Source organism: Paracoccidioides lutzii (assembly GCF_000150705.2).
Source record: "Paracoccidioides lutzii Pb01 unplaced genomic scaffold supercont2.19, whole genome shotgun sequence".
In the NCBI taxonomy this organism is placed as follows: Eukaryota; Fungi; Ascomycota; class Eurotiomycetes; order Onygenales; family Ajellomycetaceae; genus Paracoccidioides; species Paracoccidioides lutzii.
This window is the reverse complement of record NW_015440965.1, coordinates 444,179-458,203: the sequence shown is the minus strand read 5'-3', so window position 1 is coordinate 458,203 and position 14,025 is coordinate 444,179. Positions and strand designations below refer to the sequence as shown.

At 45.7% G+C, this 14,025-nt stretch overlaps 5 protein-coding genes across 5 annotated transcripts; 4 read left to right on the top strand and 1 right to left on the bottom strand.

Annotated features, from left to right (window-relative positions):
* Positions 1–662: 662 nt before the first annotated feature.
* Positions 663–1,475, top strand: PAAG_12260 (hypothetical protein; the record flags this gene model as incomplete). Its single annotated transcript, XM_015847773.1, has 2 exons — positions 663–827; positions 1,191–1,475. 2 exons carry the CDS (start codon positions 663–665, stop codon positions 1,473–1,475), a joined length of 450 nt encoding a protein of 149 aa, XP_015702623.1.
* Positions 1,476–2,106: 631 nt separating this feature from the next.
* PAAG_12259 (hypothetical protein) lies at positions 2,107–4,277 on the top strand (the record flags this gene model as incomplete). Its single annotated transcript, XM_015847772.1, has 3 exons — positions 2,107–2,277; positions 2,394–2,515; positions 2,585–4,277. 3 exons carry the CDS (start codon positions 2,107–2,109, stop codon positions 4,275–4,277), a joined length of 1,986 nt encoding a protein of 661 aa, XP_015702622.1.
* A 579-nt stretch (positions 4,278–4,856) lies between these two features.
* Positions 4,857–7,035, top strand: PAAG_06679 (hypothetical protein; the record flags this gene model as incomplete). The annotated part of the gene is made up of 2 exons (XM_015845965.1): positions 4,857–5,307; positions 5,393–7,035. The coding sequence occupies 2 exons, from the start codon at positions 4,857–4,859 to the stop codon at positions 7,033–7,035; spliced, it is 2,094 nt and encodes a 697-aa protein (XP_015700191.1).
* Positions 7,036–8,116: 1,081 nt separating this feature from the next.
* Positions 8,117–10,656, top strand: PAAG_06678 (hypothetical protein; the record flags this gene model as incomplete). The annotated part of the gene is made up of 3 exons (XM_002791462.1): positions 8,117–8,156; positions 8,229–8,765; positions 8,837–10,656. The coding sequence occupies 3 exons, from the start codon at positions 8,117–8,119 to the stop codon at positions 10,654–10,656; spliced, it is 2,397 nt and encodes a 798-aa protein (XP_002791508.1).
* Positions 10,657–11,401: 745 nt separating this feature from the next.
* PAAG_06677 (hypothetical protein) lies at positions 11,402–12,428 on the bottom strand (the record flags this gene model as incomplete). The annotated part of the gene is made up of 4 exons (XM_015845964.1): positions 11,402–11,531; positions 11,633–11,707; positions 11,834–12,323; positions 12,398–12,428. The coding sequence occupies 4 exons, from the start codon at positions 12,426–12,428 to the stop codon at positions 11,402–11,404; spliced, it is 726 nt and encodes a 241-aa protein (XP_015700190.1).
* Between the last annotated feature and the right edge of the window lie 1,597 nt (positions 12,429–14,025).

The following is a 14,025-nucleotide window of genomic DNA, read 5'->3' as shown; positions in this document are numbered from 1 at the left end:
TCTATGATAATTGTAGGCGCTTGAGCGCAAGCTGGGCTGGTATAGCTTAGAAATGAAAAGATTCATTAAGTGACATCTCGTTGGTTCCATAAGGGACTTGTCTTTATTTTGTATTGAAGCAAGCGTCCATACCCTTTTGCTGTTATACCCAGGCAGAACTCATCCTGGATATTAGTTAACTACCCTTGAAGATCACTTACCTTTGGTTAAGCTTTCGCGCGCTATTAAATCAACTGCCAGTGCTGTCTATCAAGGACATAAAACTTCTTCGAGTTCGTAAGGAGTAATAGTTTTGCTCATTGATATTCTTTCATTGTTTCAAACTTCTATTATCTCTTTTTGGCCTTCCTGCATTTTAGTAGTTATTCGTTCGCTTTCCTGCACGCAAGATTGCATAGTTAGGTCAATTGTTCCAGCATTGTCTACTAGGACTACCAGTGGGCATTCCAACAGCCGATGGTATCGAAGATATATTTTCAGAGAGGATCAGTTGAAGCTGGGAGTGATGAAAGTCTTTACCTTATGGCAGTTAGTAGCATAGGGACCACGCCGCTTTATGTGGAGGAAAACTCGTTTGATGAAACTTCACTGTCTCCAATGCATACCGCGCAGCCCAATCATGCTGACCATAGAATTAGGTTGTTACAAAAATTCTGCGGGAAATGGCTGAAGAGTCACCAAATCGACGGGGCGTGGATTTTAATGCGTTCAATCTTACAAACGAAAGTATTGACCAAGGTCAAAAATGGGCTCTGAATATGAGACTTCAATTGCTTGGTAGGGAAGTGGCTGAAAGATTCCACGGTGTTAGGGAGCTTGGGTTGAAGGTATTTGGTAGTTCCAGAAAGGCTCATTGACTATCGTCGATGTGAATTGCCCATTTGTTGATGAGAACGATGCCTGCTCGCCATTCACTACCTGCTTGAGCATTTTCATGGAGCAGCGTAAGGTGGTCGTGTTGTTGCGTTGGATGAAGCACACAAGGTATTTCTTTTTTCTGTCGTCCATTCTTCTTTCACTGTCTTTATTTAGGGATTTTCTTACCACCCAAATCTGCTAGTATATCTAACAAGCCCATTGATTTAGTTTCTAAACTACGAACAGCCGTGAAGCAATCACCCTCACGGATAACTACACTATTGTCACACATTCGTTAGCAGAGACACCTGGCGACCCGGGTTATTATATAGCAACACAAGACCCTGACTTATCGCCAAACCTACTGGATCTGTCTAATTTGGCAATCGTTCACCCCTTTCACGTCACTAGCATGGTTCGCGACGCTTCGTGGCCATCTCGCGGGCGCAGTGCTTGACGAAAGCAAGCCGAAGTACAGCTCCGACAATCTCTTTTTCCAGAATCGTGACCCTGAAGGCCGCGGAGGTCTTCGTATTTTGCCCAAGCGCGATATTGGACACAGAAGCCTGGGACGAATCCAAGTCATCGCTCGTCTTGTAGATTTCGAACGGCGGTAATGCACGATATGTCCGGGTGAGGATCCGCAAACGGATCTCCACGGATGGAGGACGTATAATTCTTTCGGAAAATTAAGTTGTGGTTTCAATTATTTGCTCATTGGGCGGAGTTTGGGAGATCTGCTGGGATCCATTTTTTATTTGTTTGTTTATTCCCCCTTTTTTTGCCTTCGTGTTTAAACGGAGATCTCGAAATGTGCTAATCTTCGCGTTTCTAGGATTCATAGAGAAGCTGTTTAGAATAGACTCTAGAAAAGTTAATTATAACCATTTTCAATTGCTAGCAAATATCCCTGAGATACCTAACTACGTGCTTGCAGAGCTCCTCTTTCTGGTGGCTTCGGTGTTTCTAACAGTGGGCAAGTCTATTACGTCATTTCTTATTGATCAATAAGCTTTAGTTACATTGAATCCACAGCCACAACTTCTTACTGCTCCCTTCAGTGAGCTGCAGAACCAGGTTTTAGGGATACGGACAGAAGACTCGACGTTGTATCTTGCGTGTCTGCATGTCGCAGCAGCCCTGGGAGCGCGAAGTCAGGAGGCTCCCTACTGTTTTAGCTACAACCACTCTAGTTATGATACTCGACCCCCCACTTCTTGAACATCATTAACATGGACGACGGAGAGAATGTCTCTAGATGACCCTTCTTTTAGAGGAGAGTCGGCTGGGCGCGAAGGAGATGATTTGGCCGGCAATGTCTCTTGGGACCGGCCAGAGGATCAGCCGAAAGACCTTGACATGTCCTGCCTATTAGAGACGCGTTGGTGGTTAGCAAGTACCGCGTTTCCGTTGTTAGCTGTACGTCTTCTTCTTGCGTGGGATTCGCACTTACAACTAACTACCCTTTTGCTTCTTTTTATGGTATGGTATGGAATTCGGAGATGTATGCAATGGACTAAATCCACCGATATTAGGGCACTTTTGGACCAACGGCGAGCGCTTTTAGCATTTGTTCTCTTGCAGACCGATGGCGAACCAGAATCCTTCCTGGAGGGGCATTGGACAATGCTGTCCCTGTTCGGGACCCTAAATGGTTGTCCCAGCGCAATGTTTCTCTACCTATTTTCTGCAGTTTCTCTTGCTAATTATGGATGTTCCTGCACAGGGCTATCGTCGTCAACGTAATATCCCTCGGCTTTGCCTTGGTATCAAACTTTTCCCTCTTGTTGAATATGGCTAGGCGACTGTCTTTCCCAATTGCTCAACCTATTACTATCGGAGGATGGTACATATCTTCAATTCTGCTCATTTGCCTAGCAGCTCTACTCCGCCACTATACCGATTTGACAACTTACCGCATGACTCAAGCGTATTACTATGCGATTATGGCCGCCGCAATTTACTTTCTAGTATCTTCACTCATGGTTGTGACGGTAATTGGTGCTACAAGAAACCATTACCCTAGAGAATTTCGTCTTACCAGGTACCAACGATCCATGATGCTGCAAACGATCACGTGGATAGTTTATTTGCTTGGGGGTGCGGCGATTTACTCCCATATCGAAGGTTGGGATTACCTGGACTCTGTGTACTGGGCAGATGTCACCCTACTTACAGATGGATTTGGAGACCTGTCCCCCAAAACCCATCTTGGTCGCGCACTGTTATTTCCTTATGCTGTAGGGGGGATTTTGACCCTGGCATTGGTTGTTACATCAATAAGGGAACTAATGTTAGAGCGAGGGAAAATGGCGATCATTTCTAGGCGGACGGAGGTGATGAGAAGTCGCGTCACATCTCAAGTTAGACAGGGGAAAGGGAATGTGAGTGGAATAAGGCTTCCCCCAATTTTGGACCGAACTCTTCTTTCCGAAAGCGAGAGACAGGAAGCGGAGTTTTATCTGATGCGCAAAATACACAAAGTCGCCAGCTGGAAAACGAAATGGATTTTGTTTGCCATCTCCCTATTTGCGTGGATGGCGCTCTGGCTTCTTGGCGCTCTGGGCTTTTGTGTTGCAGAACAGGATCAAGGCTGGACATATTTTGAGTCCATATACTTCGCCTATACATCCCTCCTCACGATTGGATATGGTGATTTCACACCAGGTGCGACATGGGGAAAACCGTTTTTGGTTCTCTGGTCCCTGCTTGCCATCCCCACTATGACGATCTTATTCTCCAGCATGGGGAACACTATCGCAAAATTTGTTGAGGACGCTACCAATTTTGCTGGTGAATTGACGGTTCTTCCTGGAGATACGAGTTTCAAAGATTTAATCGTTTATCCCATCCGCCAGTTTAGGGATCTAACTTACAACACCCCACGAAACTTCTTCTATGGTAGAGTATCACTGAGCCGCTATAACGAGAACAAGTCAACAAACAAAACCTGCCCACCAGCCTTCAGAGCACTTGACGGAAATAAGAAATTAAGCCCAGAGAACGAATCTAGAGAACGAGATATAGAGGAAGCGGCTAGAAATCCACACCGACGTCAATACATTCTTATCCGTGAAATTCGTAAGATTTCCCGAGATTTAAATGCCATTTCCCCGAAAATGTACACTTATGATGAGTGGTATTACTATTTATCTCTGGTTGGGAAAATGAAGTCGTGTTCGAGCTATATTAATATCCCCGATTCTCAAATCGAAGAAATACAACAGTCAGATCGTCCCCGAATTGGTCTCAGAACGTCAGTGAGTATCGAGAAACCGAAAAGTGAAGAAAATAAATGGAGCTGGATTGGGATGCAGAGCCCACTGGTGGGTGAAAAAGATGAAGCACAATGGATTTTCGAAGCACTGTCGGCAGCACTAGAGCACGATCTCAAGCGTCAGAGCGAGAGAAGGGAATAAAGTATAGAGCAGCTTAACTCTATAAATGTTCCTGATACCCTAGATACAATAAGTGGTTTGCTCAGTGAGTTTTAACTCTATAGTGAGTTCTTTGTTTTCTATCTCCGTTTATATCCTTGTTCGAGTTCATTTCTTGGGGTTTGAAGTTTTTGAAGCCTCTGCTATAAGAAGTAAAGTTAAATCTTCATTCATTTAAATTGCAAGCTTGCTAATAATAAGACATAGTTTCACCTTTATGTTATTTCCGAACTTGATCTGTTCCCCACTGGATGCCTCCATGGGTGTCTTACTTCAACATGGAATGAATACTCTCAGGCTTTGTTTGATCATTCTGTGAATCAATTGTGAAGGTCAATGTTTAATGATTAACCCAAGTCACAAACTATGGAAACAGAGCTGCTACAAATAGTTGGCTTTACTATTCACAGTTTCCTTGTTCTTTATCATGTTTTTTTCCATTGTTCCTTTGCGTATTCACGATGTTTCTTCCAGAATTCCGTTTACGATGTCCACCCATCGTGTTTTGGGCGATATCTTTATTTCCCCTACGTTTACCGTGTAGTTATGTATCTCCATGCCATGGCACCATGTTATACTTTGATTGCATCTAATACGGCAGGCTGCCTCTTGGATAGACGGAGCGTTCAGCTTTCCGGCGATCGGAATCCTATTTTCTTCTCAGAATCGCACCGTCCATTGATTCCGATTCTTACAACGATACCTTCGTTGGCTAAGTCGCTACAGGCAGAAACCGAATCCATCGAGTTTGCTTTCAAAACTACGATTACTGTTACTGCAACTGCAACTGCAACTATAGCTGGTTCGGCCAACACACGCTTCTCAAGTTATCTGTCATCAAGTTCTAAACCGTTGATCTTGACGCCGTCAAGCTCTAGGCCATCGCATTCACTACAATCGAGATTTGTATTATCAACTTCTACGCCACCAGTTTCTACAACAGTAGCAGTACCCAGTCGCGCAGAAGCCACACAATCTATGGTAGTGCCTGGGGAGTGTTCTCGCTCAAACGGTGTGCCATTCCCGGTTCTCGTTCTGTTGATCATTCTTGCTGTAGTCGCCGCGATACTATCTCTAGTGATTTGTTGGATACGGAGGAGTCGAAAGTTCTGCAGGCATTGCAAGACGGTTGCTCTTAATCCCTGTTGGGAAACAAACACCGTCTGCCAATGGTGTTCACATACTAGCCTCGCAAATTGACAAACGACCAAGTATATCGAGAACGAATAGAGGCGAGGCTGCATCCGTATCTAGTTTAAATTCCCAGCTCACCCGCGATACCAAGTCAGGAACTTCTCAGCGGCTTCCAGTTGGTGTTTCTATCCCCTCGTCGTTTTACCCTCATAACCTAAGCGCCAGGGTTGCCATTATAGAACCAAGAATTCTACAGCTAAACTGGGAGAGCTCAAGGGCGAATCCAAACATTTTGAATCCCAGCACTTCAGTCAATGGTAGTGAGGAACGGCGGGACCATACCTCGTCTATCGCATCAATCATCGATGAATACGCCCAGATACCCGATGAAAATGAGTATTCCGGTAGCCACCAGGCAAATAAGGGTGTTAGAAACTATATGAATTCAAATCTAAGACATGATGGGAGCTCCTCCGCCAATTTACGAATGGGAGACTTTCAGCCCAAAAAGCGGGACAACAGCCCGGTTATAGGGACGAGGTCCGTTTTACCGAATCCAGCGCGTAAATACTTCCAAAGTAATGGGAAGCAAGATTACTCGGTTGCAGGCCCCATGGCACCATATGATAGACGCAAGAAGAAACAAGATACACAACCTTCGCCGTCGAAAACTGGGCAATTTGGATCTGCCCCCAGGAGCGAGTCTTCATTTGGTGCTCCAAAGGAAGACGCTAGGGTCCAGACACCCAGATACGAAAAACAGGACAACCATAGCGACGTGAATTCAACTCCAGTGGAATCTCCACGTGCCACTCAGCCCAGCTCTATGACATCGATGATCTCCCCACAGATGTTAAGATCCACAAAGGCTAGTAATGGTTCTCCCACTCCAGCTTATCGCGCTGGGCTAATTAGGAGTAGCTGTGCTCCTTCCAATACAACGCGGGATTCAGACGCAAATATTAGCAGAATGCTACGTCAATGGGCTTTTATTGATCAGCAAAATTTTGGGTTGAAAGATCACTGTCCAGGACGATCTTCTTCAACTTGGGATGTATATGATAGCCATTCAAAAGCAAAACTGAAGTCCCATGTGCTGGGTATCAGAAGATCAATTTCTACACGTTTGCCAGGGATCTTATCGAAATTGTCCTTCTCAGGGAATAGGGCGGCAAGAAAGAGTAAGGATGCTGAATTTCAGGCTGCGGATTATCCTGACAATGAATTTCCCTCCTATCCTTATTCCGTCACATTTTCTGCAAAGAACGGGAACCCCGGAAAGAATCGGATTGGTGAGGCTCTTAGGTATAACTCTCATAATCCGGGCTTCAGGGGGCCTTATTTACTGCAGCGAACATACAGCGAAAGTGTCTATTCACGACCAACAACACTGCAACGGGTCCCAGAGGGTCAGCAGGAAGGCGTCGATCACAGCGTTGACCCAGGATATTTAGACCAGATATTTATTAGTCCACAAGTTTATGGAAATTCAGAAGCAGGACCTAGTAAACACTCACCTGCGACCTCGTTCCCCAATGGAGGCGGTGGTGGTAGTGATAATGACAAACTTGCGAGTTATAAATTCAACACACATCGCGAGCGATAACTAAGCAACGGAGCATATCGCCAAGCGGCAACACAGTGTGCTTTCCCCAGGCAAGAGAAGTGGGATTCGTGATCCCCCTCTTGAATACAATGCGTGTGTTATGGAGACAACAGATAAAGGGTGGATTCATTTCTGACCCTCCTGCATTAGTAATATAGATGATTCTGGGAATCATCAGGGCCCGAGACGAGATCCAGTCATTCGCCGATTTGCGGACACGCACGGGGGAGTTAGGAAAAAGAGCCCTTGAATGGATGTTTCAACTGTAGCCCATGTTTTAGAAGGCAATAGGTGTTTTAACCTAGGAGCGTGTTCTATGATCTCAATGCGAATACAGATTGCCGTTTCTCACCATTTCTTCAATACTATGCACACAGTCCAACGGCTTCTCCGTACGCCGGACCCGCAGTTTCTCATATCTATAAAAGCATCAGTGACAGCTGTCCAGTGGATCGAGTGGTCTTTTGACAGCGAGGGCTCCACTGGCAGTTCTGATAAGGTGATTGGTGAAAATAAGGTTTAGATTATGAGTGCTTAGCACCTTAACCCCAGACGCTAGTTAGCTGACTAGTCCCCAGAGACCCTAGCGTATAGATTGGGTTTTCCCGTGATTCAGCCGCTTTTGCCTGTGTATTGTCTTCAACGTCGCTTCGTTGCATGGAGTGGGGGGAGTGTAAGGAGGCTGGCGGGCGGCTGGGAGTAGTTCTGCAATCCAAAATGGATTTACACAGAACATGAGACAAACTAAAATATGGCAGGGAATATGGGTCAAGATAAGATTGGGCCTGTGAACTCGCAAATAAGCGGCTGCCACGGTGTGGTCTTGGTGGCTGGGGTGCCAACCTCCTCGACTATCCCAGCCCACCTTATCACACCAACCACCCACAATATACGCATTGCGTCAGATCGATCATGCAGGGCCCCATTAATACCTATATTCCCCAGCAGAATCCATATTTCTTGTTTCATCATGCCCTTCTACTCTGTATTTCATGGTGTTTTGATGGGCTTTTGAATTGTTCTTGGTGTTTTTTGTGGTTTCTTCGCTCCCTGTGATTTAGTGCAATCCTTTGCATCCGTCATGACCTCTCAGCCTGCTACCAATTTGAAAGCTGTGAAATGTAAGCTGGATGGATGTAACAGATTGCTAAACTTCCTAGCGGATGTTTATAACTAACGGAGCTTCTCCACAGCCAACCAACCTCAATTAATCCACTCTTCATCTCAGCAATCAATTGCTGCCTCTGACGACTACTATTCCTTTTCTGACATTTCGCAAACTTCAAATCATAGTCGAGTCACCGTTGTGCGATATGCGACCCCGCCAACTCGGAGATCTTCACCTTCTCCCAATATGACTATGGCTTCTTGGACGGGGCAAGGCAACATGGCAATTGGAGCTTGTAACGGCGAAGCTGGCCCCGACTCGGAGAAAATCCCGAGAGGTAGTTTAGGGGCACCAAATGCTCCAGGTGGCATCAGGATAGGAGATAACGGGACGCCAACCCCCGGTCTGGATGATATGCCATACATCAGGTTTGCCATCGATCAATTGACCCGCGACGAAGAACTAGTTGGAGAGGGACGACATGGCTCGTTTGTCAGCACGGATTATCCTGTTGAACGTATCATTCCCAATGAAGGTCTGGGATATTATACATCTACTACTGCAGAGCCAGTGGGGCAAACAAAGAAGGAGCCTCAAGAAACAAAGAAAATTGAACATCCAGGTAAATCACTACATTTCTTTATCCATCTCTCTATGTTTTTCGCTCGACGATGCAGATACTGACTTGGATAGTGTCAAATATGCTTACTCCGATAACTCCGCCCTCAGATGGCTACCAACACCCGCGGCTTAACTTTGTTTCTCTCGCACTCAGGCCTCTACCACTTTTGCTGCTAACTACGGCATGTCTCGCCATGATAGCTGCCCTCATATTCTGTATCCTCTGGTCGCAACGGAATGGGGGCTTGTGGGCATATGATGGGCTTGGTGGCTCACGATATTTCGTGTTCCAATTCCTACCACAGTTACTAGCCATTTTCATTACGATTTGGCTATTCATTTTACAGTCCGCGGTGTATCGGATTCTCCCACTGACAATTTTAGCCTCGAGAAGCGGATCGGAAACTGCCTTGCAAAGCATTAAGATATTGTCTCATAATTTTCTCCTTCCGGATTTATCGCTCTTCCAACACGGTGAATGGTCGACAGGCATGTTCCTTGTGATATCATGGATGGTTAATATTTTTACCGTCCCACTACAAAGCGCCTTGTTTGTAGCTCGTTTTTATACACAAGCTGGTGGGGGAGGGTTTCGATGGACGACTGCCTGGGGCGTGGCTGGGACATTGATTGCTCTGTATGGGCTGCTTACCATTGCCCTGCTTGGACTTATGTTTCGATTCAACTGGAGGGTGAGCGGACTTCTGTGGGATCCAGTTTGCCTCGCCGACATCATCCCCCTGATACAAAGGTCCAACGCTCTAGGACGATTTGACAAGAAGGAGATTTCGCAGTCAGTCGGGAAGGATCTCTTGCTTCATAGACTGCGATTGGGATATTGGTCTTCAGGTACCAACAGCAATGAGATATTATATGGCATCGGGGAAGAAAACGTTATTAAAGACCAAGAGTCTTTTGATCAGTCACACCATCCAAAGCGACATTCTGAAACATCTCTCCCTGATAATTTGGACATGGAACGACAACACCTTAACAACAAGGGCTCCTTTGAAAGAAAGGTCCACTCCCCATTCGTTCGGTATCGATGGACCGTGTGGTTTCTCAAGGATACCTTCGTGGTAGCATGGATCGTCATCGCGATTGTCCTGATGATTGCATTCATCGTCGTCAGTTTCGTCAGGCAGCCCATCAGAGACGGGTTTGTTCCTCTTTTACCTACGTTACCCTCATCGACCAGCTTCTCCTCATCCAACTTCCTATACGGTTTTATTCCTTCTCTAATCGGAATAATCCTCTTTCTCCTCTGGCAACCCATCGACCAATACTTCCGCGCTATCCAGCCATTCTGCGACCTCTCTTCCCCCAACGGCGCGCCTGCCGAAAAGAGCCTCTTGTTAGCCTACCCATCCTGTTATCCATTAGAAGTTACCTTCCTCGCCCTCAGCGCTGGCCATTACAAAGTCGCATACATCTCCTTTATGAGTTTGGCCTCTCTTGCCATCCCCGTTCTCGCAGGCGGCGTCTTCATGGCCCGTTTCTACACCGAGCCCGGCGAAGTGCGTATCTCCACCTACATGCCGGCCTACTACACCCTCATGGTCTTTGTGATCATTTACGCTCTTTCATTTCTCATCCTTTGGCCTCGCCGCAATCGCTACCTCCCACATGCCATTTTCACATACGCGGATATTATTAGTTTCCTGTACCAAAGTCCCCTTTTGTCGGATAAGGTATTGCGCGAACCCAGGACGAAAGCAGACTTGGTGATGAGGGTCACAGTTGCGCCGCCAGGTGATGATGAAAAGGCGCTCTACGTTTTTGGTATCTACAATGGTCGCGACGGCGGGGAACATCTTGGGATCGATCGGCTGAGGAGAATAGGCCAGGTTGAGATGTTCGTTGGACTGAATGACGGCAGTGAGGTTGTGTAATATCTCTGCTATTTAAAAGGGTGTGAACCGAATATTTGAATTTCCCGCGTCGAAAAATTCTGATGATGTGGTGTTTTTTTGGGGTTGGATGGTTTGTTCTTGGTGTTATCTATCTGATTGTTTTCTATATTCTCCATTTACCTCATGAATTCAACACTACTCCTCCCGCCTGGCCGACCAGACGTTATAAAAAACGGCAGACGGCACAGACGATAGACGATAAACGACAGACGACAGACGACGAATGATGAACGACGAGCGACACAAACGTAGTAATACCCGGAATTGAAAAATGCTACAATTTATTTACGACATTACTTTCATGATAGACCAGCGACGGCGCAATTGGGATATGATTTTTGTTTATTTTACATTGCCCAACGGAATGTCTTGGTGCTCATTCGGCTCCCCAGGGATTTTTTTGGTTTATTTATTTATTTTTGTGAATTTCCTTGATTTTCTAATTCCCAGGAAAGGGCCAAGTTATATTTTTAAAACATAAGAGAAGCATACAATAATATCTATGTATTTTGCACCTTGATTTCTAAACCATAAAGAACCAATAAATGATATAACTCCAGATTTATCCTATGTCTTGTACCATCCTTGAACTGAACGCCTAAATAAAACCAAATCCACTATTTACTCGCTGCGCAGGAGGCATGACTTGCCCAAGGGTCCCCTCAATATGTTGTTACTTGATTTCTAACCCACGATAAGAGATTTGATGGTCGAGTTCGACGCACTACGCATCTTGTGCTGGAGGCTCAACCTTCGATGATTGTTCACCATGAGCTTGATAGTCGGATCGCATTTGCGGAAAATGGGAGCCAGGGTGGAAGGCAGTAAGGAGGATAGCGGCGACCAAGCACATGCTATGATTTGTTGTTAGCTTTCGTAAATTTGCATTTTAGAGGAAGGAGGGTTAAGTAAGGAGGAGAGATACATGGAGATGGGAAGGCGGTTTGAAACGTACACTCCTTCAAAGATGATAAATGAGATTTGATCTTGCATAATCTCATTGCGCCAGCCTCCTGCCATTTCAGCGATTCTACAATAGAGTTTTGTCAGTATCAAGGGTGCGATAAAATCAAATAAAGGGGGGGGAGGGGGGGAGTTCTGTCTGGAGGGATTGGTCAGGAGCTGGTAGGGGGTTTGCATATCAGACAAAACATACCGGTAGATACATCGTGCAAAGATCGCGACGAATGCAATAACCAAACTAATGAGGAACGTCCTAAACTTTGTGTCTGCCCACACCTTCTGAGCCTCAATGGTCATGCGGCGGCCACCATCCTCAAGGACACTCCAGAAGAAGTGACCAGCCAGAGCGGAGAATATAATCAAGGTGACCACCTGCCACACGATACCGGCAATCATGGTGTTTGCTCCGAGAGCTTGGGTTTCTGGTGTATCTCCAGTTGCTGCGAGGCCACCACCGGCTCCCTGGAGGAAGAGCGAAAGAAGGTCAAAGCCGATAAATATCCAGGTATACAGCATTGGCTTCAACAGCGAGAGGTGAACTCCCAAAGCAAGAGACATATGCTTTAGGGTAAGGTATATGGAGGCACTTAGAAATGATGGCGCGATGATGAGTGTGCAAATCTGGATTTGAAAGCCATTGGAGTCCCATGGGTTCTTATTCAGCATGAGTCGGCCAGCATATCCTGTTGATAAAAAGGAAAATGGGTTAGAGCCAACCATCAAGTTGTCTGATTGTAGATTCCTGTCCTTAACATACCCATGGTTTCAGCGACGCAGCCCAAGGCCATTGCGATTCCATATGAATATATCTTGTACTTGTAGAGTTGCCAGAGTTGAACGAGGCAGAAAACCCCAAAAGCGACACAAAATATCATGTTAACCACCGGATTCGGGTGGTATCCATATATGGTTGCGTCGACTGGGCACTCCGGGCCCACCACCTCGCACATACTATATTTTCCCATCTCGAAAGGCGAGGCGACGTAGGAAAAGAAATTTGCGGGCAATAGGAGTTGATATTTTGTCTGTAATTGTGAGAAGTTGAGCACGCTGTATGTTGTTGGAGTTTGATCTGTTGAGCAAGAACTGGACAATCTCGAAATCGGGGCAGTCTGTCTTTTAAATAGAGATATCTTGGTCCTCAAAGATATTCAATGGTTGATAATCTAACGAAATATGAAAATATGTTGAGAAACTTGAATATTTGATAATCTCCAAGAATGTAGGTATGCATGGCTTGTACACACACATACATTTGATAGCCGAAGCCCCCCCGCGTGAACGGGATGCTAGGACATTCTTTACGTCCGTAATGCGACATGCGACCTGGGAGAACTGGACTGGCCCGAAACCGCCAACGGCCGATAGTTAATGTTACGAGGGATGTTTTGAGCTAAAGCTTTATCTCCGGTTCGGGCGACTGAACACGAAGGTTGATGCGTCATCCCGTAAAAATGACCCCTCGTGGTGATTTCTAATCCTTGAAGTCCCTCGAGTCGAGCCCGAGTTCCCAACTGATCACCGCTAGAAGCTGATTCACAAAGGGGCAGTGACAAGCATTAGGTCCGTCAGGTAAATATTTATCCTTGACAGCGGGCATTGATTGCATCATTGGAAGAGAAGCGGATGTACAGGTCGGCTGTGCTTGACGACGTGAGCCGTAAATCGCCCGTTGATCATTCATTGACTGGTGGAAGGTTAATGCTGTGACGATAGTCAGAACGTAGTAGTATTCGTAATAATAACTAGCTAATCTATAAGATGATAGCTCTGAAAAGAAGAAGAGAAAAACAGCGAGAAAAGAATTGAAATATCCCCGTGTCCGTACGAGCTTAGTCATAAAGCGAGGCATACAGCCGTGGCGGTCCGCAGGGATCTGAGGCATACCCCCAGCTGAACGCCGTCAGGATGAAGCTGAAGAGATTACCCAAATAGGCAATAGATAGGAGATGTGAGGGTTGAATTCTTACAAATTGCGGGCGCAAAACAAGAAAATGAGCGACCAAAAAAAAAAAAAAACCCTAAAACTAGTTCAAAACAGGCTGCTAGTGAGTGATAAGATCTGTAACATTCATCAGGTCAAGTTGACACACAAATGTGGTGTGTTCTTCTTAGAGGACCGATATCAACCTTGTTGCATTGTGGGACTCTAAGCGAGCTAGCTACAACTAATAAATATATATAGAGGTGCACGTGACCTCGGGTAGCCGGGGAATTCTCCAACAGTTTTTGTGGCTTCAATGACTTCCTAAATCTATCTGCTGGCATTACTTTTAGCCCTCATTCATTCAACATTGACAGGCACACTGGACATATTCTCCAAGTCAATGATGATGATGATGATGATGATGATGAATATCAATGTGTCATAGGTGTGTATTTAGC